This window comes from Filicampus tigris, chromosome 16 (genome assembly GCF_054856515.1).
Source record: "Filicampus tigris isolate MCC_2025a chromosome 16, RoL_Ftig_1.0, whole genome shotgun sequence".
Lineage (NCBI taxonomy): Eukaryota > Metazoa > Chordata > Actinopteri > Syngnathiformes > Syngnathidae > Filicampus > Filicampus tigris.
Window position 1 is genome coordinate 17,755,051 of NC_141232.1, and position 26,422 is coordinate 17,781,472.

At 41.0% G+C, this 26,422-nt stretch overlaps 1 protein-coding gene across 2 annotated transcripts in view; it reads right to left on the minus strand.

The window, feature by feature from the left end:
- The window catches only part of LOC147135049 (serine/threonine-protein phosphatase 4 catalytic subunit B), a 60,044-nt gene extending 34,117 nt beyond the window's left edge, over positions 1 to 25,927 (minus strand). Inside the window, exons 1-2 of one of the 2 annotated variants that reach the window (XM_086055172.1) lie at positions 25,866 to 25,927; positions 19,235 to 19,499 (exon numbers count right to left, since the gene is read on the minus strand). In XM_086055172.1, coding sequence (XP_085911298.1) covers positions 19,235 to 19,344 — 110 coding nt within the window. In that variant the 5' untranslated portion in view covers positions 19,345 to 19,499; positions 25,866 to 25,927. Of the gene's footprint in view, positions 1 to 19,234; positions 19,500 to 25,808 lie in introns of both variants that reach the window. The other variant, XM_086055171.1, reaches the window with a different exon arrangement.
- Between the last annotated feature and the right edge of the window lie 495 nt (positions 25,928 to 26,422).

Consider the following 26,422-nt stretch of genomic DNA (forward strand, 5'->3'; position numbering starts at 1 on the left):
TGCCCAGCTTCAACACATCATCAAGTCTGTTAGAAAGCCCACATTGTTTTATTATGTAGTAGTTGTTGGCAGTTGATACTTTCATTGAATATCTGTGCAGTTTTTGAGATGTCCTTCATGGTGAGTAGGCTTTGAACGCACCTCGAGTCCAGCATGGAATGTCGGAGACGGGGGGTGTTTGTTTATTTTTAACTAGCTGTTGGAGTGCCAGCAGACTCCATAATTTTGACTATATTCCGTCACGTTTGCTTTTATGTATAAATACCAAAAGATGAGTTTAATCATTTATAATGTTCCTGAATCCTGTTAGGTGATTACTGTACACTACTGCATAGCTGTATGCTCGTGAGTGATGTCACGTCAATAAACGTTAGTTAGTAATTTTGGCAAATTTGTTAAATATTCTAGTAGTGATAAGATGAGTAAACGTGAATTGGTTATATGGTTTGGTTGTTTATTGGTTTGTTGGCTGTGAATTAATGGATGTTTTGGAGGATGTTACTTTAATATTGCTTATCTGTGTAGTCGCAGACCACAATAAATAAATTTGTCGAGTGGAATACAAGCCTTTGCCACCCCCAAAATAGATTCAGCTGGAGACCAGTCATAATTTTTTTTTTCTCTTTACAAATCCCATCACTGCTACAGATATGTTGACTATTGGGGGTTATTTGCTAAATTAAAGTTTTCCTACAAAAGGCTCCCCAAGTATTTTAGGAAATTGAGGTAACAGCAAAACAGGTCTATAATTTTAAATCTTCCTTTTCTTTTGCTCGATATTGTAAAGCCATCTAGTACCTATTGATCGACGGAAATCTTTATACAAGCAAGGTCACGATGTAATGTGTTATAGAGTTGTCCCGTGACTATCTTGCTATGGTGCCAGACGTAATCAGACAAGGACAGGACATGAATTCTGGTGCAATTGATCCTGACATTTGACTACGGGTTCCCAAAAAGGGAGATTATATGCGATTATATGTGAGATTATAAACCATTTAGATATTAGCATCCATGCCAGAGTCTTAAATAAATAAATAAAATAACTAATTAATAGAATTTAATAATAAATACATAATGACAACACCTTGTATTAAGTTTTTGTTTTCTTGTTAATCAAAATGCTTTGCACTGGTGAGGGGTACTTGGATAAAAACATATCTATGTTTATATTTTTCACAGGGGCTACTCTAAAGAAAAACGAGAGATGGATAGACGGGACACTTTTCACTTTTAGTTTTAATAGCAGGACACACTGGATATGACCTATAACATATAATGTTAAAATTTGATGTTGTGGCAATCTCCAAGATTTGGTTTAAGATTTGACAAGGAGCTGGAGGACGATGGATTATTTTGACAAAACAGCAGATAAAAGGCGTGGAAGTATGGGTTTGTTTGTGAAAATGAGGACAGAATGTAATATTGATAAGGATGTGACAACCACCATTGATGACCCAATGAAGGAATGACATCTGTTGCGCATTAGTCCCTGGTGTACAAAGTTGACAAAAGCATTGCTGATTTTTTCCCAATTTCTATTTATTAACCAAATATTTTGTACAGGTGGGCCAGTGGAGATTGGTACATCTGCCTCACAGTGTAGAAGTCGTGTGTTCGAATCCGACCCCGGCCTTCCTGTGTGGAGTTTGCATGTTCTCCACATGCCTGCGTGTGTTTCTCCAGGTACTTACTTAGAAGACACCGGACTCAGATTATGGGTACAAGTGACACGGATTCCAATAGATTACCTATGGATCGGCATCGGTAAGAGTTGAAGATCTCATAGTGAGAATAGCAGCAGATAGGTATAGGAGGGAAAAGGCTATTCGTGTACAGTGTTCCTCACTTTTCACAGGATACATTCTTAGCCCCCTGCTTTAATGAGTGAATTTCTGCAAAATTGAGGCCGACCTTTCTGTTGTTGTTAATATTTGTTTATTATTATTATTGTGGACCAGAAGCATTTGATATGGTTAAACATGGAATTACAAAGGTGCAGGAAATGTTGCATGAGGGGTTTCTCACAATGTTGGTTGCCCAGACATTAGTATTGTATTGTATTGTATTAGATCACTATATTTGCAATTGACGAATGGATCACATTAAATGATAGAGGCTTGTGGATTTCCCCTTAAGGCTCAGTTTTTCAGGCCCAAGTTATTTTTCTTTTATATATGATATAAAGTATCACGAATTCTGAAGTTAATGATCTTTGCTGATGGTATAAATATTTTTGTTGCCCTGGACATGATATTATTAACCTAATAAGGAATGGACTGAATAAACAATTTTAAGAAAACAATTTTAATTTTTTGCTTCGTGAAGAGGAAGCAGAATAGTTTTCTTTTGGATTTGACAAATGAATTATGTATGATTGTGTTTTTATAGAGTTGGAACTACATGGAGTCTGTGGAACTATGTTCTTTGGCTTGAACATAGGCCATGAGCTTTGCTGAAAGACACATATGGGAAACAAGATGTAAAAAGTGTTAGAAGCAGTACGGGCAAAAAAAATAATAATAATAATTCATTGCAAAATTTCTATAACTAATTGAGATTAATCATATTTTTCAACTACAACTTTTTACAAGGCTTGGAAACGATATTTACTTGAGTAAAATGTTGGAATCAATACAAAAAAATGAAAAGTATAGTTTGATTCAAAGGCTATTCTAATAGCCTTCTTTGAGCCCCGAATATTATTCTTTTCCTGTAAAATACAACTGTTGTACAACGCACCAAAGACGTACAAGTAATATGGTATTTGAATTTGGCTTTGCAAAGTGGAAAATTATTTTGGATTCCTATCATGAACCATAGAGTAAGTGTTTAAAGGAAAACTACGTAAAGGCCCGTCTTGGTGACAGTGACCTCTGCTCTAAGTTTGGCTGCAAAGTGAGCGAAGGGAATCTGCCACAGGAAGTAAATAAAACTGAGTTAATCGAGTTAATCTTCATGCGTTATAAAATTTTTATTAAAGGAGGGGTCGGATGGCCACGTTTTCACTAACAAGTTCATTTTATATATTTTTTGATCAGGAAAATGAAAAGATTGTCATTTTCTATTTTATCAATAAATTTGGGAGAAATTAGGAAATATGTGACTCCATGAATAACGCCCCTTGTTAATGAGCAGAATGGCCGCACCCACTAGCGTTCTATCCATGTTCGGTCGGAGTCACTGTAGGGACCGATTCCAAACTCTCCATTGGAAATCATTGTACTTTCATTGCTTATAACGTCCAAAAACGGCGATCAATTGGCACCAAAATTTATGTGGACACCTCTACTAATGCCCACTTGAACATATCAAAAGGATTAACCTCTCGGTGGCTGATTTATATGAGAATGAGGAAATGTAGAAGTCAGCAGAGCTACATAGGCTGGAACCAGCGCACACTGCTTCTTTGCTTGAGGAAAAAAAAAAAAAAAAAAAAAAAAAAAAAAAAAAACACAGCTCTTTGCTGATCACGGTTAGGACGGGCGAGGCATTAAACACCAGTCAGGATATTTACAGAGACTGAAGTGGAAATGAGACGTGCACATTTATTTGGATGAGGAATGGCCCCAGTTTTTCAATTTACAACGCGCCGTCCAATTTGGTAGGTAACAGCTGAAATGGCACATTCCAATGCGGCCACACTCGGCTGTGCAGTCAGCCTCGCTGGAACTTTTTGTTCTCTGTTCGATGAGGGCTTTCGTCACTCTCACGCCACTTTACTCAGGCAGGAGGTGCTAGCAAGCAGGGACACCGCACGCGACTGCTTGCGAGGCGACATGAAGACACAGGCTCATCTTCACCTCCACACGCTGGGCGGACAGTAAGGAGCTAGTGTTGTTGTGCTAACGCCTTTTGTTTTAACGGCCTGAAGCTAGTTGTTGCTATTAGCCATTATCCTACCTTTAGCCGGGGAGGGAAGAGGAGGGATCCAATCTGCCTGCTGCTGCTGCAAGCCGCGGTCTCCCTCCTGACAGTTGACGCGAGATTAGCGTCGGTAAATGTCCGAAATATAACGTGGTTCTTGTAAGCATTCATGCTCTTGTCCGCTTCAGCTTGTGAAAGTGGAGGAGCAATCCCCACGGTATTTTTTATTTTGTGGAGGTGATCATGAAGAGATCAAGTTTTATGTCAATAAATTCAAACTATTGTGCAGAACACTTTTATACTTTCACAGGTTGAAGTGGACAAGAGTAGTAATGTGCATTTGAATTTTGGTGGTGATCGGTCACCGTTTTAGACAACAGAACTGACAAAGCGAGCAATATTACCACGCATGCCTTCCTCGTGTGACGTAGACCGCCGGGACCGAAAACATAACATAAACCACACCCCTTTTTGGGGCGGGGAACTTTGTCGTAAACCTAATCACAAAAAAAGACCATAAATCACTACAGAGTGTTTTGAAGGGGGCATTTTAGTCCTGATGTCATTTTTACATGCAAATCTATTATATAAGTGCCAATGTTAAGCTCACCCAAGTGTCCCTTTAATCGCTGTAAGCTTTTTGACATTTGAAATTTTGGCTGCCCTAATTAGAAGCTATTGTAGACCTATTAATTATGGTTGGGTTGAATTTAGACACTGGAGGGTGGGAATAAGAATGATGATGAACACATTTCTTGGAGGTCAATTATTATTGTGTGAAGGGCTTCGCCTATGTTATTTCTACCGTTTATTATTATTATTCCACTCCACTTTTTTGGCATGCGACGCCTTCCACATTTTTCACCCGATTCACTTCATTCAAGTTTCAAAACATTCAGAAAATTCATGCCTTCCGGAGTATGTATTTTTATGTTCCCCATATTTATCGTTTGCCCAGTAATTCCTATTTTTCACCCCCAAAAAACCCATTCATTTCCAATGGCACTTTCAACATTTCCCATTTGCACCATTCCAATTTCAAATTCACAAGATTCAACTCATTCAACTCACATTGGAAAAGCTATTCAACACACCCACAATTCCTACTTCCCAAAAATTCAACTTATTCACCCATAAAAAAAACACAAAATTCCACCATTCATTCCCATATTCAACAATTCACATTTACATCATTCCAATTTGAAATTCACAACATTCATTTCATTCGACTCACATTGGTCAAGCTTTTCAACAAACCCCAAATTCCTATTTCCCACACATTCAACTCATTCATCCTTAAAAAACCCTCAAAAATCAACTATTCACCATTCAATTCCATTGGAACAATAGACTTTTCATACGTACACCTTCCCAATTTCCACAAATTCAAGTCATTCAACTGACATTCAGCTTTTCAACACCCCCAAAATTCGTACTTCCCACACATTCAACTCATTCACACTTAAAAAACCCACAAAAATCAACTATTCACCATTCATGTCATGTCATGTCATGTCATCTTCCAAACCGCTTATCCTATACAGGGTCGCGGGGAGTTGCTGGAGCCTATCCCAGCCGTCAATGGGCGAAGGCAGACTACACCCCGAACTGGTCGCCAGCCAGTCGCAGGGCACACATAGACACTGTCACTGAGCGGGAATTGATCCCACGCTGCCCGCACACAACTCAGGCGTGTGTACCACTACACTATCAGTGGACCTTATTCACCATTCATTTCCATTGGAACAATAGACTTTTCACACGTACACCTTCCCAATTTCCACAAATTCAAGTCATTCAACTCACATTCAGCTTTTCAACACCCCCAAAATTCGTACACACATTCAACTCATTCACACTAACCACAAAAATTCAACTATTCACCATTCATTTCCATTGGCAGATTTACCTTTTCGCATTTACACCATTCCAATTTCCACAAATTCAAGTCATTCAACTCATTCATCTCACATTCATCTTTTCACTCCACCCCCCACCCCCAATTCCTTCTTTCCACACTTTCAACTCATTCACCCTTAAAAAAGCCACACGATTTCACCATTCATTTTCAGTGGACCGGTGTTATTACCCCTTGGTCTCCCCAGTGCTGCCGCCATCTTGGACAGTGACATGAGCTAGACTGGGGATACTAACCCCGAGGACTCCCCAGTGCGGCAGCCATCTTGGGCAGGGACATTACCTAGACTGGGATACTCACCCCGATGTCTCCAGGGTTTGGCGGCCATCTTGGACAGGGACATTAGCTGGACTGGGATACTCACCCCGATGTCTCCAGGGTTTGGCGGCCATCTTGGACAGGGACATTAGCTCGACTGGGATACTCACCCCGATGTCTCCGGAGTGCGGCGGTCATCTTGGACAGGGACATTAGCTCGACTGGGGATACTCATCCGGAGGTCTCCCCAGTGCGGCGGCCATCTTGGGAAGGGACATTAGCTAGACTGGGGATACTCACCCCGAGATCTCCCCAGTGCGGCGGCCATCTTAGGAAGGGACATCAGCTAGACTGGGGATACTCACCCCGAGGTCTCCACAGTGCGGCGGCCATCTTGGGCAATGACATTAGCTAGACTGGGGATACTCACCCCGAGGACTCCCCAGTGCGGCAGCCATCTTGGACAGGGACATTAGCTAGAATGGGGATACTCGCCCCGAGGTCTCCCCAGTGCGGCAGCCATCTTGGACAGGGACATTAGCTAGGCTGTGGAGACCTTGAGAAGGGACATTAGCCAGACTGGGGATACTCACCCCGAGGTCTCCCCAGTGCGGCGGCCATCTTGGACAGGGACATTAGCCAGACTGGGGATATTCAGCCCGAGGTCTCCCCAGTGCGGCGGTCATCTTGGGCAGTGACCCCTAGTAACCCAGAAGTGACCCAAATGACCCTAAAATGAACCGGAAGTGACCCAAATGACCCGGAAGTGACCTAAATGACCCGGAAATGAACTGGACGTAACCCAAATGACCCGGAAATAACCCAAATGACCCGGAAATGGACCGGAAGTGACCTAAATGACCCGGAAATGGACCGGAAGTGACCCAAATGACCCAGAAATGGACCGGAAGTGACCCATATGACCCGAAAGTGACCCGGAAGTGACCCACGTGACCCGGAAGTTACCCCAAATGACCCAGAAGTGACCACGAAGTACCCGTCACATTCAGTAATGGCACATTCAACATTTACACCATTCCAATTTCAAATTGACAACATTCAGCTCATTCAACTCACATTCTCACATTGGGGATGACATGACTCAATGGTAGAGTGGTTGTTTCCCAACCATAGGTTGTGGTTTCGATCCCCAGCCATTCCATCCTTGTTTGCCTTCTTTTTTTCCTGACTTCTTTCTTTTATTTTTTCCTTACTTCCTCTTTTCTTTCTTCCCTCCTGATTTGTTTATGTCCTCCTCGTTCCAAGCTATTCTATATCATTTGAGGTCATTCAACTTCATTCAATTACATTCAGTATCATTTCACCGCATTCCAAAGTTTTTCATAGCGGTCATTTAATTCTACTTCATTTCAATTCAATCCTTTTCATTCAATTTCATTCCACTTAATTCAGTAACATTCAACTTCATTCAGTATCGTTGAACAACACCTCATTGAGGAGTGGCCGTATGTGCCTCCTTATACGTGTGCATTTTATCTCATGAAACCATGGCTGTGGATGGTATGATGAACAATGACTGATCTGTAGTGTGAAATGATTATTTTATTGACATTGACTGTGAGAATTGAATGTTTTTTACTTTAAAGAGATTATTTCAGTGTTTGCATTCAGACCATTTGTAAATGTATTATTTAAATATGCAGTTAATATTGAAAAAGTATCCCATATGAAAAAGCCTAAAGTATGAGGGTTATACATGGCAGGGATAATATCTTCCTTACGCAAAACGAGTAGAATTATCCTTAAGATGTATAAGATATATAAACGACATATTTTATGTGTTTGTATGTGGATGGAAGGTTTGAAGCACAGGTGATCCACATATAATTCAGTTAAAGCTTTTAAAAACCTTTTTCATACTGGATCAAGAGGTCAAAGCGTAGACTACTGCATGCCATGTGAAAGTGGCAGGAAGATCACAGGTACCAAATTTTCCACCAGGTGGTCAGGGGGGTTGGCCACCCCTTGGCCGTCTGTGGCCAATTTATTTATTCTAAATATTATTGGCAGTATTTAGAATACATTTTAAGACGGGCTGTGTTTCTGTTTTTGCTGTTAAAAGATTGAATGTTTTGGTATGGTGAGTATCTGTTTTGGGAGATTAAAACTGTTTTGGGCTAGGTTTTAATTGATACATTCTTTTTCCATGTTCTATATATATCCTTAAGACAGGGAATACTTAGAAATTGGTTCGGAAAATTTGACGTAATAGTTCTTTATCTATTTAAGTGATATGTATTAAATATAAACAGGCTGGACGATAGATGTTCTGTGACGTTAAGACGACCTTTGTCTGAAGGGATAAAACATTGTTAGATAAAATACCGGACTGCAAACTTTGTTATGTACAAGCTGGTTGACATTACAGGTCCAGGATTCCCAACCACGTCCAGGAGGAACAAGAAGAGCTTCATCACAGCGATTGGATGGGCAAAATCCACCGATGACAGTGATAAAATTTGGCACACGCTGGCTGAATCGAGTAACTGCTAGCACAAATTTTAATGTACAAATGGCAGACGCGCCGGGGGGGTGTCTCTGAGTGGAATTGGAAAGCACCTTTTTGCGGAGTGAATGAGATGCTAACCAGTGAATAAAGGTGTGAACGGAAGGTGGAAGTTTGAATGTGTATGAGATTTGAAAGGATGTTTAAGGGACGGGCCCCCGGGATAGAACACCTGATTTGGGGACCGACAAGCCCTCTTCAGCACTTGAGGGGGCAATGGGTCCAGGACCTGATCAACCCATTGCATCAATCCCATTGCATTCCCAGGTACTGATTTGCAATATTGCTATTGAGAGAGAAAAAAAAAATAATAATAATAAATAAATCTATAAACATTTTTTTGACGAACCAAATGCATCCATCAAGTAAATGAATAATTGGACTGCAAATGGACATACAAGACAGGTGTTGATAAACCTGAAATTTGACTCTGAATTATTGCCTCCCAATTGGAGTGGAATCTGTGTGTGAGAGTCATTATTATTATTACCATTTAAAATGTGATTGAGATATGAAATGATAGGATTAGCTTTAGGATGTATTATGGCCCTTTAAGATTTACGGCTTGGACACTGCCCAAAACAAACTGAATAAGAACAGAGAAAGTGTTTTATTTTGAATGAATGTTATACATTTTTTGGAACTATTTAAACGCTATTGTGGAAATGGTGTTGACATAGTTGCTAAGATAATTTTATCAATAAAAGAAGTGCTGGAGTTTAATACAAATATGTTGAGATATTGACATTTTGTTGTGAAAATATTTTTGGGGAAAGTGGACTGTTTTATATGACACGAGCAAAGATAGATGCACAAAATACACTTTTAGTAAATAAATACTCTTCCAACCAGTTGAATATTACGAACACTTATAACAATAATTCTAAACAGCTGTTGGGCATGTAACATTCTAATATACCAAATATTATAGGACATTGTGGATAAATATTACAAATTTCTTGCTATAATGCAACAATAGGACATTTACACACAATTAAGAAATTCATACTTTTAAAAGTAAGTACTGTGTGTGTAATGTATACATTTATATGTGGACCTTGTAATATTCTTAGAGTTTATATTTGCACTGAAGTGCACACGAATTTGATTGGCTCAGATGACGGGTTATGCTGTGCTATGCTGTAGGTCAGGCATGCCCACACTTTTGCACAATTTTATGAACCGCCAAGGTGTTGCTGTTGCTCTTGTTGTTATTGTTGTGGTTTCACGCTAGTGCGTGTCAAGGCCAAGGTCTTAAGTGGCATAAATGCATGATGTACTCAGCAATAATGGCGCCAGACTCCACAAGTCATTTCGTCGCATACACTGTGTGGACAGGCACACAAAAGCTACCGTTAATGTTTTCTCGTTGTGAAAATAATTACGAAATTCCAATTAACCGTTGGGAGTATTCATTTAACTTGATAGCTTGTCTTCTCCGAACTAAGACTGCTCAATGCTTGTCCATCTCTTTAACCGCCAAATGTCACATTATTTTGCGACGAGCACGTCGCTGAATTAAACGCTGTTAAATATTTTTGCTTTTCCCTTATTAGAGCAGCGTCGGTTACTTTGGTTGGTTTTGTGTGGGAGATGGGACAGATTGAATCTGACGCTTAAACTTGTCGGCTATTAACAGGCACCTAACATTGTCTGAGCTCGCTGATTTCCTGTATTTCTTGCACAGTAGGGTGAATTGTGGAGCCTCGTCACAAATCAATCAAATGTGCCCACAAGATCTTAGAAAGTGATCAATCAATATTCATCTCCATGGAATAGTTTTATCTGTCACCACTTTAAAGTTTCAAAAGTTGCAGCCTTTTGAATTCATGATATCAAAAATGTTTTTTTGTTTTTTTTTTATTATGGCGCTTGAAGGGTTGACAAACAAACACATAATTGTAATTTGGGATCTAAAATTCATTCATTGCAGTTTTTTGGGAGGGGCAGGGTGGGGCTATTGAAAAAATGATTGCACATCATGTCATGTGTGTCATCTTCCACACCGCTTATCCTGGGTCCAGGGTCGCAGGGAGGAGCTGGAGCCTATGCCAGCTGACAATGGGCGAAAGGCAGAGTACACCCTAAACTGGTCGCCAGCCAGTCGCGGGGAGCACACAGACACAGTCACTGAGTGGGAACTGATCCCACGCTGCTGGCACACAACTCAGTGTACCACTACACCATCAGCGACCTCATGATTGCACATATTGATTAAAAATATGCACCTAAAACAAATATAGTTATTTACTTTGACATTACTTTTGTAGTATCAATCTCAATCTTAAAGTGGAAGTCTACCCATTTTTTTTTCAAGAATATGTTCTATGCAGACCCACTAGTTGAAACGAGGCATTCTGATTAATGTTGCGTCTGTGGAAGGTTCATTACCATAGGCCTGTTTCGCGTACTTTGCATATCACTCAAGTGTTGGGACCTAATACAGTAAGTCAAGAAATACAGGACACAATGCATATTCTCCTAAATTCGCAAAATGCTACAAAATTCTTGACTTGTATCTGTTCTCTTTGTAATTTCAGCCGCCTGATGTGACAGCACTTCAGACAGTTGTCCTCAAAGGCCTGCCAGTTCTCCTCACTCCACTGAAGTTTACAATATATGCCTCGTAAGTAAAAGAAACATTGTTTTCAGTTTATTGACAAATCATGTTTATGCATTTCATATTTCCTTTAAATTATAATTATTTTCCCCAACACAGTTAAAAAAAATCCCCTTGGATGAACTTTGCATATTTTTTTTTTTAGTAAAGTCAAATTACTATAGCGTATTGGCCCGAATATAACACTGTGTTTTTTGCATTGAAATAATAATAAAAGTGGGGGTAGTCTTATATTCGGGGTCTAGACATTATATCCATTCACGACGCTTGATGGCGCCAGATATCATTGAAGCGAATGCTGAACTTGACTCCGCAGGCCAAAGCAACCCTTGTCACGTGAGGATGACGTGCTATGGGAGGAACCAGAGGATACCCCTGGAACATTGTCGAGTAGTAGCAGGGGATCACACACAGCTACATATAGGTCAAGATACAAAAACACGGGGGTGGGACGAACTGACCTTTAGTCCAGTTCAAAACAGGGATGAACATTTTTCAGAAAAGCTCAAGTTTTAGCTGAGGGATCCATAAGGTCACTCAGATGGGGCTGCTAGACTAGGCCTCTTTGGCGTATGTGTTTAGATAGGTGACTTGAGTCGGGCCGTTATCTTGCTGTGACCTTTCTCTTGCTTGGCCTTCCGTGGCAAACTTATTAGTTGATTTCATTAGTGGTCACACATAGTCACAGGGACTATCTTCACAGCTGCATCTCGATTTTTCTGGCACACTACATGGGTCTAAATTTATGGCGACCCCACTTTTGTGGGGTCAAAAGAGGGAGGTGCTCTTTTTTTACAAATGACTAAATTCTAAATTGTCAAAGAGGGTCTGAAGGATCTGAATCTATAAGAATGGCTTTATATTAGCCACCAGGTTAACCAAAAACCAAATTGGGAATTACACATCGCATAATCAGTTCAAACTCAGCGTGCCCTGATCTGAGCACGGGACCAGCTGGTAAAGATCAGCCCCATAAGCAGGGCCATCCAGGAAGGAGACCAACCCACATTATGTTTAGATTTTGAAGACAGTATAAATGTGAGGGTTGCATTTTAGACCGCCCCCCTTTTCTGCCCTCGCCCGTCTCGGGTGAGAGCATTTGTGAGGATGGAAAAGCTGCTCAGATCTGATCATTGTATGATTCCTGAACTTCAGAGATGGTAAAGAAAACTGACGAGTAAATTCAATCGATTTGTGTGAGTCTTTATTTATATTGGATACCTTCTTGAAAGATAAAACAAACACGCATTGAGTAAGTAGTTGTTTTTTAAATTGCTAATTGGGCTTATGGACTCGAGACCTACAAAACTCCAACAATTGTTTGATCGTCTACATGGCATATTCTATACAGTTAAGCTCTATGGCGGCGCAAAGCCGCTGACGCATACCCGGCCAACCAATCAGAGCACGCACAGTACCCCGCACGTGACACTCCCCGCCTTCCTGTTTGTTTGTATAGCGGGAAGCCATCGCGGAAAGTCACCATGAAGCAGAGTTGGTCCCGAAAAGAAACTCCACATCCACAGTGTCGATTTGGTTTGGCTTTTCCTCGGAGGAGAAAGAGCAAACCAGTTATTTGCAAAGATTGCAGGGACTCGGTTCGGACGTCAGCGCCGACAGCCAAAGTAAATGGAGATCAGACACATGGAAGCCAGAGGTAGCCGCTAGCTCCAAGCTACCACAACCCACGGTAACACAGTTTAACAAGGGCACTCCACTCAAAAAAACAAGCAAGCAGTGTAAAGAAGTACCTTGCTGAAGACACGATTCCTATTAAAAAGTGGAAAACGAGGGGTTTAAAAGACTCTTCAAACTCGTAACTAGACCCGCGTTACGAGCTGTTTTTTTTATGTTTACGTTATGTTCCCGTTTATGTTTACATTCACTGCATATTTTGATCAAAATTGGCACTATTCAAATTAAAACCTGTTCAGAAATCTTAGCTCGCTTAAAATGTCATTTTTTTTCTTTTAGGATTTTATATACATTTTTAAGTATGTTTTATAAGTTTAACATGAGGAAAATGGCCAACGTGCAAATTAGTCTAAAAAAACAATGTAAAAAAAGAATCTTGATAAAATCATGATCGTGATTTTATTTTATTTTTTTAAATCGTCATGCAATTTTTGCCATATCGCCCACCAGTAGTTGCAGGTAGCACGTCTAGACAACATAATAATGCACTTAAAACTGCCTCATCTGACTGTGAATGTTTCTTCCACGAGGAAGAAGCAGTCTTTTTAGCCAAAAACTTCCAACTTAAATAGTGAGATTTCCGGCGTCACGCGAGTGGCAGCCCGCTACAGTAGCTGCGGCTCATCGGTGAGCCTTTTCGTGTGTTTTTGTTCTTTAATATTACTCTACCTCATACCTTTTTCGTATAATTGATAGTCGGAACTTGCGTAGCAATGGACACCCAAACTGCGGTATTCTTGCTGCTGCTGATTGCTATTTTTTGCGCGATCGTGTCCGGCGACTTGGCTCGGAGCCGAGCCCCCATTGTTTACAGCCGGAATCAGCTGTTAGCACTCCGTGCTAACCATGCGCCGGCTCCCGGGGCGAGACCCGATATCCCCCGTGAGCTGAGGAGGAAGAGACGGGGATCTCGTGCGGGGGTTAAACGCCGGGAAAGGAGGAGACGATACCATCCCGTCCTCCCGTCCGTTATCATGGGGAATGTTAGATCGCTCCCCAACAAGATGGACGAGCTAGCGGCGCTTACCCGGCACGAGAGGGACTTCCGGGAGGCTAGCCTGATGCTATTCACGGAGTCGTGGCTAACAACGCTAACGCCGAACGCGGTCGTAGAATTGGACGGCTTCCAAATCATACGCGCGGACAGGACGCTGGAGAGTGGAAAGAGGAAAGGAGGAGGGCTGGCTGTGTTTGTGAACGATAGATGGTGTAATCCTGGGCACATCACGATTAAGGAGCAGCTTTGCAGCAGGGATATTGAGCTGCTAGCTGTTGGCATGAGGCCATTCTACATCCCGCGAGAGTTTAGTCACGTGATCGCGGTGACCGTCTACGTCCCACCAGCTGCCAGCAGCGACACAGCCTGTGATGTCTTGACTGCAGCAGTGAGCAGGCTACAAACACAGCACCCAAATGCCCTGGTACTCATCTCTGGTGACTTCAATCATGCCTCCCCTTCCTCCTCTCTGCCTTCATTCACACAGTATGTCACCTGCCACACCAGAGACAATAAAACACTGGACCTTTTCTATGCCAACACATCACTGCCCCTTCCCCCGCTGGGCAAAGCTGATCACAACCTGGTGGCTCTCCAGTCTGTGTACAAACCTCTGGTCCGCAGGCAGCCAGCTGTGACCCGCACGGTTCAGAAATGGTCTGGAGAGGCCGAGGAGGCCTTGAAGGACTGCTTCAGCACAACTGTGTGGGAAGTATTCAGTGATGCTCACGGGGAAGACATTAGTAGTCTAACGGACACTGTTACAGACTATATAAATTTCTGCATGGAGAACACCATACCCACCAGGACAGTAAGGTGTTTCTCCAACAACAAACCCTGGATCACACCAGACATAAAAGCTCTCCTGAAGGAGAAGAGGAGGGCTTTTGCGTCAGGCAACATAGAGGAGCGGAGGACTGTGCAGCGCCAGCTGAGGAGGAGGATCAGAGAGGGGAAAAGGTCCTACAGGAAGAGGATGGAGGAGCAGCTGCTGCAGAATAACGCCAGGGGACTCTGGAGGGGCCTGAAGACCATCTCAGGCCACGGACAACCCAAGACCCGGACTGGGGGGGATCTGCAGTGGGCAAATGAGCTGAATCTCTTTTTCAATAGGTTCGATCAGATGCCTGCCTCCACTCAGTCTCTCCTGCTGCAGTCTCCACCTACTCCTCCTGCTGGGCGTGTCACCCCCTCCCCTCTTTTCTCCACAGTCTCCAGCTCCCAGCTACACCAGATAGCCACCACTCCTTCCTGTCCAGCCTTGGCCTTCACAACATCTCAGGTGAGGAACCAGCTGAAGAAGATGAAGGCGAGGAAGGCAGCGGGTCCAGATGGCGTCAGCCCCCAGCTCCTCAAATCCTGCGCAGACCAGCTGTGTGGAATTGTCCAGCACATGTTCAACCTGAGCCTGAAGCTGGGCAGAGTCCCCCAGCTATGGAAAACATCCTGCCTGGTCCCGGTGCCAAAGACCCCCCACCCGAAGGAGCTCAACAGCTTCAGACCAGTGGCGCTGACGTCTCACCTGATGAAGACCCTGGAGAGACTGGTCCTTGTCCACCTGCGCCCCCTGGTGAGCTCCTCAATGGACCCACTCCAGTTCGCATACCAGCCTGGCATCAGTGTGGATGATGCCATCATCTACCTCCTCCACACTTCACTCTCCCACCTGGAGAAGGCGGGGAGCACTGTGAGGATCATGTTCTTTGATTTCTCCAGTGCTTTCAACACCATCCAGCCCACCCTACTGGGAGACAAGCTGGAGCGGGCGGGGGTGGCGCACCACCTCACCACATGGATCCAGGACTACCTCACAAACCGGCCACAGTATGTGAGGACACAGGATTGTGTGTCTGACGTGCTCCTCTGCAGCACGGGGGCCCCACAGGGAACTGTCTTGGCTCCCTTCCTGTTCACCCTCTACACCTCGGACTTCAACTACAACACCCCTACCTGTTACCTGCAGAAGTTCTCTGATGACTCTGCGATTGTCGGCCTCATCACAGGCGGAGATGATCGGGAGTACAGAGAACTTACTCAGGGTTTTGTGGACTGGTGCCAGCAGAACCGCCTCCTGATCAATGCGGGGAAATCCAAAGAAATGGTGGTGGATTTCGGTAGGCGCCAGCACTCTTCACCTGCACCAGTGAATATCCGGGGAACAGATGTTGAGAGAGTCTCAACTTACAAGTACCTGGGTGTTCATCTGAACAATAAACTGGACTGGTGCGACAACACAGACGCCCTCTATAGGAAGAGTCAGAGCAGACTCTTCCTACTCAGGAGACTGAGGTCTTTTGGGGTTCAGGGGACACTCCTCAGGAACTTTTATGACTCGGTGGTTGCATCGGTCATCTTCCAGGGAGTGGTCACCTGGGCAGGCGGCGTCTTGGCCCGGGACAAGAAGCGGCTGGACAAACTGGTCAAGAGGGCCGGCTCTGTCCTGGGCTGCTCCCTGGACTCTGTGGACTCAGTGGGGGACAGGAGGATGTTGGCCAAGCTGTCATCAATGCTGGGCAACCCGGACCACCCCCTCCAGGGCACCCTAACAGCACTCCACAGCACCTTCAGTGACAGACTGTTACACCCTCGCTGTGCAAAGGAGAGATTCCGCCGTTCCTTCTTGCCTGCTGCTGTCAGACTCTTTAACAAGAACATTGTGTAGTCTCTACAAACTGGCGGTCATTAGTGCAATTGTGCAGTCCTGCACCTGAGCTCATATCGTGCAATACCCAATATTCCCCACTACTGTAATACCGTGCAATACTCAACATTCCCCACTACTGTTAGTCTAGTTTTATTTTTATCCAATGCTGTTCCTTACATTTCACTACAGCACTGCAGCACTGTCACTTAGAGTATTTTTTCCTCTGTACTATGTACAGGCCGAAATGAGTGTTCCTCATATTCTTTATGTAGATGTAGGTTGGTGTGTATACACATGTGTATATACACATGTTACTGCGTATATCTACATAGGTTTGATTCTAAATGTTTGCCGTCAATGTTATACATTAATGGCCACATTATGCCGCCGCCCCTGTGTGACCTATATCTTTGCTACTGTAACAATGAAAATTTCCCCACTGTGGGATCAATAAAGGCATTCTTATCTTATCTTATCTTATTTATCATATGCTGTTGAACATTCAAAGATTTCAATGTCTAAAAAGTGTATATAATTTCATAAAGACCTTTTAAAGTTACTGTATTTTTTCATTATAAAGAGTTTTAATATAGTTAGCAATAATTGTAACTGTTCTGTTTTTTTTAATCACAAAAAGTATATACATGAATACATAATGACTACTTGTCTAACTTGAATACTTAGGTGTGTCATAGGCTATTGCTGCTGAGTGTTTAAAGATTTCATTTTCTTAATAATTTCATTATAAAAAGAGTTTTAATATAGTTGGCAATAATTGTAACTATTATTGTATTTTTTTCCATCAGAAAAAGTATATACGTGCACTGTAATGACAACTTGTCTTTAACTTGAATACTTAGATGTGTCATAGGCTGTTTCTGCAGAGTGTTCAAAGATTTCAGTGTCTTAATAGTTTAGAAAATTAAGAGATCTCTATTGCTAGTGTATTTTTTATTCTGGTGTAATTTCTTAGAATATTACCCGAATTTCGCTTTTATTTATTTTTTCTAAAAAAAAACATTTTTCAAAATAAACATTTAAAAAAAACAAAAAAAACCTCTTTTTTTGTACCGAAAATATACAAACCGAAGTTTCAAGAAACCAAACTGAATCGTGATTTTAGCGTACTTTTACACCCCTAATGCTTAGTGTGCTTGCGCACGCATGACAGTGGGTCAGAATCGGGTAAGTATACAAATGAAATATGTTTAATGTCCACATCGAGCACAAGTTTTTCTTTTTATTTGCACACTTGGCTTGGCCATGGGTGTTAATTAAGTAGCATGCTATAAGCTGTATCATTGTATTGTATTTTCTTGAGGTGCTCCAAAACGAAGCTCTCTTGTGGATAATTCAAGCTCATAGGTTCGATATTAATTTATTTGTCAAAAATATCCATTGAGAAAATAAAAGGAAAATTCATAAACAGTAGAAAAGTTCATGAAACATATTTGACACACGCCCCCTCCAAAAAAAAAGAAGAAAAAAAAAAGAATCGAAATCGAGAAGCGTTAGGAACCGGAATTGAATCGAAGAACTGAAATCGGAATCGCCCAAATTCAAACAATGCCCAACCCTAGCAAATAGTAAAAATAAAGATGGGTGAAATATTGTGGAACCCCGCGCCCTCAACCCAGAGTAAAGAGGCAATCCTTATACAGCATTGATGTAGTATTCATCCATGCACATGGTAATGTCTAACAAAGAAGTTTATCTTTTATACAACAAAATACATCTGAGATGTGCTTGACAACGATGCTAACACACAATAATACTAATATGTCATTATTGACCTACCGGCTTGATTTACTTGCAGCTCAACATCATTTGCTGCTGGCTGCTCAGAGAAAGTGGGCATGTGTTCAGTCTGCAGGGCGGTATGGGGGTGGCTCACTCATTCTTACATGTATAAGACTGAGGACCCACTCGCTTTCTTGGGTTGGTCTGAGTTGGTTTTTGGAGAGCAAGAATGAGCAGGAAAGCTCAGAGATGGGTGAATGGAGGAAAATACCACTGGCAGTGTTTTTGGCAAGGAATTAACATTCATGGCTAAAAGCTGAAAAGTTGATTTTGCTATAGGCCCTTTAATTTATCTTGGTCTCATGCTGTAGCTCTGAGAACAAATGCTGCTTCTGCTGTTCAGTGTTTTTGCTATTTTACTGGTTTTATTATGTTAACATTTCTATTTCCTGTTTCATTTGCATCTTTTCTGTGAAAATCTGTCATTTATAAATACAGCAGACCGTTTAAATCCATATGGCATTTTAAAAAATACTTAAAATCAAACAATACCCATATTTACTCCATTTCTAATAAATGATTTTAAATAAGGCAGGCATATTATGATAGTTTTAATTTTCTTTAATAATATGTAACACATTATTCGGCCTTGTACAGCATTTCCCCCCCGCCCATAATCACCCAGCCCAATGTCGGGTCACTCTCACCTCAAGGCACCACTGTGCAGTCATTGCACAATGATATTTTGCAGTTATTCAATCAACAGTAACTACCATATTTTATGAATCAACTAATATGCAAAGAATAATGCTATGAAATGTACAATAATGACAAAACTGACAAAGCAGCTGTTGTTCAAGATTGGAAAAAAAATGTATAGATGAGCATAAAAAGTCTAATTGCTTTTTAAACTTGTGAACACTGTTGCTAATGTGTTTTATGGATGAGTGTATGTATGCAAATGTTACCTGGCTTTGGCACAGAGAGCTTTGACTTCGTTTTCCTTAATCAATTCACAGCGTCTGAGCTGTTCAATCTGTCGGTCCAAGTCGCTGATGTCTCCCATTGTCACACACATAGGGAAAGCTGCTCACTCACTGTGGCCACACTGATCTTAGCACTCTCTGGTTAACTTGGACCACAATGTGTGATCGTCTCGTCGAGAGGGCACCCCCGTTCTTTGGAGCAGTCAATATTCAGCTGTTTTAAGTCTGGTCGTTACAAGAAGACACTCTGGATTGGCAAATGGGAAGAATAAAGAAATAGATGTTAAAAGACAAACAAACTTCCATGTCACCAAGTACTGTTCTCTGTCACATGTATCACTGCACAACAGAGTAAGGGTGGGTTTAAGTCTATACTGTATACAGTATACAGTGGGGACGAAAGTATTCAGACCCCTTGAAATATTTCACTTTTCTGTGTCATTGCGGCCAATTGTCAAACTCAAAAAAGTTCATTTTATTCCTCAATGTACACTCAGCACCAATCTTGACAGAAAAATAACCCAAAGAAATGTACACGTTTGCAAATTCATGAAAAAAGAAAAACTTAAACATCTTACGGTCATAAGTATTCAGACCCTTTGCAGCGACCATATTTAACTCACATGCTGTCCATTTCTTCTGATCCACCTTGAGATGGTTCTGCTCCGTATTGGAGTTCAGCTGTGTTTAGTTAAACTGACTGGACTTGATTAGGAAAGGTCTATATAAGATCTTACAGCTCACATCTCAGAGAAAATGAGAATCATGAGGTCGAAGGAACTGTCCAAGGTGATCATCGACTGAATTGTGGCAAGGTGCAGATCTGACCATGGTTACAAAAGAATTTCTACAGCACTCAAGGTTCCTAAGAGCACACTAGCCTCCATAATCCATAAAAGAAGTTTGGGACGACCACAACCCTTCCTAGACCTGGCTGTCCAGCCAAACTAAGCAATTGTGGGAAAAGAGTTTTTCTTTTTTCATAAATATGCAAAAATTTCTATTACTTTTTTCTGTCAAGTCTGGGTGCTGAGTAGGGATGTGCGCGACTAGTCGTTTAACCGTTTAACCGTCTACGATTTATTAAACGTTTAGTATTTTACTAGTCGGTTAAAAGCTGCATTAAGAATCCCGCATCTTGTTCCTCACGCCTCTGCCTCTGTCAACAAGCTGAGCACCAAGAAAGAGAATTGCCCCCACCCCGCCCGCACGCACACATAGTGGGGGGCGGGGACACTAGGTTTGAGGAAAAAAAGTAAATTCTGAAGCTGTGGAAGCTACCACGAAAAAGTACGGCACCGTTTGGCAGTATTTTGATGCAGCAGATGACAACAAGGTCGTCTGTAGGCTTTGTAAGCATAAACTCGCTTACAACCACTCTCCCGGAACAATGAGAAACCTCATCCAAAGCAAATCTCGATGTGAACCTGCAGGTCGATGGCGGCAGGGCCAGTCAGACGAGCATGAGAGCGTTTGTTCCGGCCAGGCGCTACGATGCTCACCGCACAGTAAAGATTACACAACTGATTTGTAAAATGACGCGATATGCTGCCACTTTCTTTTGTTGAGGGCAATTCGAAAAATTAATGCTGTATATCGAGTCTGAGTACGTGGTGCCAAGTCGCAAAACAATAACGCCCCAACTCGAGAGTAGCCATAACCAAATGAAAGAGGAGATACGAGCGTTTGAGCGGGTCAGCTATGTGGCCAATGCCTTAACTACAGACGGATGGACGTCCATAGCCACCAAATCTTACATGACTATGACGTGTATAACGTATGTGGACGAAGGACATCTCCGCAGCTGTGTGCGTCATCCGCCTTGGAGGAAAGACACACAGCTGAAAACTTGGCAGCTCTCCTACGGAGTGTGATGGGTACGTGGGCACTAGAAAATAAAGCCGTCGCCTGTGTGCATGATAATGCACCTGACATATGGCGAATGAGACCCTGCTGGACTGGGAGTCGGTACCATTACATTATTCATAATAAATGCCATGCATTGCATTGGCAAATGTATCAGAAATGTATTTCTCTTTCAATTGTTCACTTTTATTCAGTCAGTTGTTGTTACATAAATAGAATTTAAATTAACAGACTGTCCTTAATGTTTGGGCTAAAATAGCCCCTACTGTAAATACACAAAACATTTGCATTTTAAACTTTGAATTCAATATGTATTAAATTTCAAGTTCTTTTGCTTATAGACTAGTCGACTAGTCGCAAATAAAATTTTAGACTAGGCAAATTAGTCGAAATTCCCATCCCTAGTGCTGAGTGTACATTAATGAGAGATAAAATGAACTTTTTTGAACTTGGCAAATGGCTGCAATGACACAGAAAGTGAAAAATTTCAAGGGGTCTGAAAAAGTTCTGTACCCACTGTAAGAAGTTAAGTGATTAACTCATTCACTGTTAGACATTAGCAGAAACTCTTTTACCCTAATGTTTGAAAAAATTTGACCCAAAAAAAAAATAAAAAATTCCTGGGACTGAATGGCTGGACTGTGAAAAGACAGGTACCGTATTTTTCGGGCTATAAGCCGCACCGTTATATAAGCCGCACTCACTCTATTTTTTAGAAAATTTTGGAAAAAACCTTAAGCCGCACCTTTATATAAGCCACACCTATCTATGTTGAAAACTTTGATATTTACTGCATTTACTGAACGATTATGAACTGTAAATGTACATATATGTACCTGAGCAGATTATTTCCTAATAGTGCCTTTTAACACTGCAGCAACGTTGCTGATTAAAACAGAAGAGAACCAAGAGAAAATAAACAGTACTTATCTTCATTTCACTGCCGACTGCCGCTCCAGTTTGTCAGCTAATGTCCACCAGACTCCACCATCTATTGTTCTACTACATTATACACGTGCACCTGTCTTGTTTTATCTTAATAAAGTCAGCCAATCTAACACACAACGTGCTAAATCAACAATAGCATTTCACATCAAAGCAATAGAACAGACGTAACATCAGTCAATCGCATTCATGTGCACTTAACGGACCTCTAGGAAAACATAAAATGAAAGCACTACAGCACCTAATGCAATAACCTAGTACATGGCGCCCTCTCCTGTTGAACTCCTCCACCTGCAGTCACATCCAGTTAATGGGAAATTTATTGTATTGAATTGTACTGTCATTCCGGTTAAAGCGCCCCGAGCGGTGGAAGAAAAATCCACAGAATAGCCGCACCGGAACATAATCCACAGGGTTCAAAATCTAGGAAAAAAGTCGCGGCTTATAGTCCGAAAAATACAGTAAATTCATCAATGGCAGTGAATGAGTTTAAAAGTGCAGCCCACCTTTACATTGTTTCTCGTAAACAAAGTGATGAAGTGGCCAAGCTACTGATTTGTTTACATTATTGTTGTAATTTGCACTTGAGTTTGTGCCTTTAGAATATAGTATCAGTATGGTATATACTTACGTTTACACCACAGGGGTGTGGCAGACTTATGTTATGCTACCAAACTGCACATCAAAATATTTAATACGGTTATACTTATTTATAATTGTAGTAGATATACTGTCTTTTATATGAATTAATATTTCATTTTACCTTTACCGCAGTATTCTATAATGCATAACAGATCTGATAATTTATTGTAATAAAATTAATTGTTGAAAAATACATTAGAAAAGGACCTTGAGGGGGAAAAAAAACCCCAACTCATATCGCAATAGCAGTTTTGAGAAAAAAAAAATTGCAATTAGGTTTTCCATAATCTTTCAGCCCTACTCTTTAGCCAGTGAACCAAAGGAGTAATTCGTGCATACAAAACATTTAAGGTGTCATGAAATGTCCTCGATACTGTTGCTCTGTCTACATGGAATGTGTGCAATGTGTTCCATTGGCAAATTTAAAAGTAGGCCACAAAAAACATGTAGACTGGCCAGGTGAACCCTGACAAGGGTGTAGCCACACTGCTCCTCCTGAATCTGAGATTCAACTTCCCGACAAATGAGTGAGATATATATATAAAATCATCATGACATAGATATCATCATTTTTTTGTCAATGATTATGAATTATGAGTTTTTTTTGTTAGTTTAGTCTTTCCCAACAGAGTAGTATTTGTTATTTGCATTCACTCACCTCGTTATTTTTTCATTTTCATTGACTCTTAGATTTAATTTTGCACCGTAGGTTTTGTATGTACGGTGACTATCTATTGTGATTCACGTCACTCTGTTGTTGTTGAGTTTGCCACGTGCTGGAAGCGGTGCGGCATACGTTGGATAAATGAAAGCTTTTGACACACTAAATCAAGCTGTATTAGATGTCCTAATTACATGCAGATTGCTTTACCATATTTTCCGGACTATAAATCACGTTTTTTTTTCATAGTTTGGCCGGGGGGGCGACTTATACTCTAGAGCGACTTATGTGTGAAATTATTAACACATTATATCATATCCCTTTCCTTTTCAAGGTGAGCAAACAATACACCAAACAACCACAGGAGGGCGTTCTAAGGCTGCATATCATCCTGCATTACATATTGTCTATACAACAGGCATAATAACCTGTAATGTATATCATTTCACATGTTATTGTAACCCACATAAAGAAATATACAGATAAATCCTAAAGACTATTAAAATGCATGAATAATTTAAACGGTTAAAATATAATATTGTGTTAAGTAAGTAATTAAAAGCTTATACAAACAGCTAAACATTCACAAACAAACTCCACAGACTCCAGTTCTGCAGCGTAGTTGCCTATGTATATTGTGAAATTGCACAAGAAACAGAAAATACTATCAATCTATGCATTACATACACATGTATTTTTATAGACATGAACAAGATGAGCCTATGCTAATGATTAACGATCGCGATTAGCATTAGCGATAGCGATTAGTATGTTCAGTCAACAACCCACAAGCATCCACAATTCAGCTCGTATATAACTGTTGCATGCTCATTACACTCAATTGTCTAAGTTACTTACAGACGATGGTTGAACAAGAATGAACCACAAACAGGCAGTTGCCCTGCCTATGGCTGTGTGTGTGTGTGTGTGTGAGCGCGTGTGTGTGTGTCATTGTGCAGCCACACATGTAAGGAGCAGAGCTCAGGAGACTAACATAGATAATTACGACCGAATACATAAATACTTATGGAGACTCGCAAACATTCTACATGGTGGACGATAAATAAAAGACTTATTGAATCCATCTACAACCGTTTTGGTGAGTTTAAAGTTATCTTACCACAACGTTCTTGTATGCTACATGTTGCTAAAAGTTACCATTGTAGCCCGATGGAAATTATGTGTACTAAACGCACAATTAATTTCCTCCAAAAATGCTACTTATACTTCAGTGCGACTTCTATATGTTTTTTTCTTCTTCATAATGCATTTTATGGCTGGTGCAACTTGTACTCCGGAGCGACGTATAGTCCGGAAAATACGGTAGTTGAAAAATGACGATTACATGATTGTAGAAAGAGTGACACGATAAAATGTTATTTATCATCTCCGTGATACATATCGTCATATCATCCAGGCCTAGCCTGTACATGATTTGAAGTTCTGCATTCTTAAATACTGCCATAGAATTTTGTTATACAATGTTTTTTGCACAAGATGTATGAAGCAATTAGCAATATAAACAAGAGCTGTTGTTAATAAACGCTCTCTATCCATAATTGGTCTGTGGCGCAAGTACAGATTTACAGTATTTTTGGGAGAATACCATCCAATTATTGCATTTTTGAAAAATATATATATTTTGGGGGGGGGGGGCTTTTAGCCCTTATTGCCCACCTCTCGCTGGTAGCACAACATATGCGTTGTAAGACCCAGACAACATTTCACGAATTCATGAAAAACCCCACTTATGACCTTCATCTTCATTATATATTTATAAGATACTGACAAATTTTACGTGAATCGGTGAAGCAGCAGACACATTTTTTAGACACACTGATGGCCAGATCCCTTGAGGTTATTCTGACCTGCCGTGATGGCTCACATTTACCATGACCTTCAACTCTAATTTCAGGAATTTTATCAACTACAAATGCAACAACAACAACAACAAAGGTTACACCTAAAATCTCGACCCCCATTGGCTTTGCATTAAGACGTTGACCAGAAACTTAAAGTAATAACATTCTTAATAGTTGTCACAGCAAAATGAGACTTATCTTACGCATACATATCACCCTAATAATTATGGTGTCATGTAAATGAACTAATCTTTGAAATTTTACACATACAGTATTCCGATGGTCCTGGCGCGTTAAGGCCTACGCTAAGTAACAGCCATTAGCATGGGAGTCACCAACACGACGTCAATCATGAGATTCTTTTGTAGCTTTAATATGGTTTGTGACTTTTGAATAATCTTACATTATATTGGAAGCCAACGCTTTTGGAATAAAGTACAAAATTGTGAAAGCTATCTTCTCAACACGATTTGATGTGTCACTACTGCTAGCGCCACGCTTAAATGTATGTCTACATCTCGAAAACCGCACCGTCAGATAAACAATTAGAATGTCTTATTATTACAACGTAATGACTTACATTAGAATGGATGGAAGATGGAAAATAATCTCAAGTATACTTTATAACTTTGAGTACCTTCTTCTTCAACCAGCCTCCCTCCGTCCGGTAACTGTGTCGTCACTACCGGTAAACGTGCTTCTGTTTTTATATTTTGACGGATAGCAAACATTTGAGCGCATTACCGCCATCTTTCAGTTCGGAGTGTGAATCAGAATGGTGTCCAATGAATCAGCCGGATGAAACAAATACTATAGCGTTCATGTTTTATTGAGAATGTCATGCTGGTTTAAACCAGCATGACAAGCTTTTAATTATGCTTCAACAAATTCCACGCTGTTTAACAATGTGAGAAAAACAGATGGGCAATAGTTGAAAGTCAAGTTATAAGGCCAAGTTCACTTTTGTCTCTTTTTTTTTGCTGAGCTCTCTATTGTAAAATCGGTATTTGTTTTATTTATTTCGTTTTATGTTATATGTCATGAAAGCCAGAATAATAAAATTACCATGTGTCTGGTATCATAACTACATGAAAACAGAAGTTATGGTGTTCGGTCCCATTGGCTCTTCTACATCCCACCCAGTTGTCCTGGGCCCCTTGGCTCCATATCTAAAGCCAGCAGTTGTAAACTTGA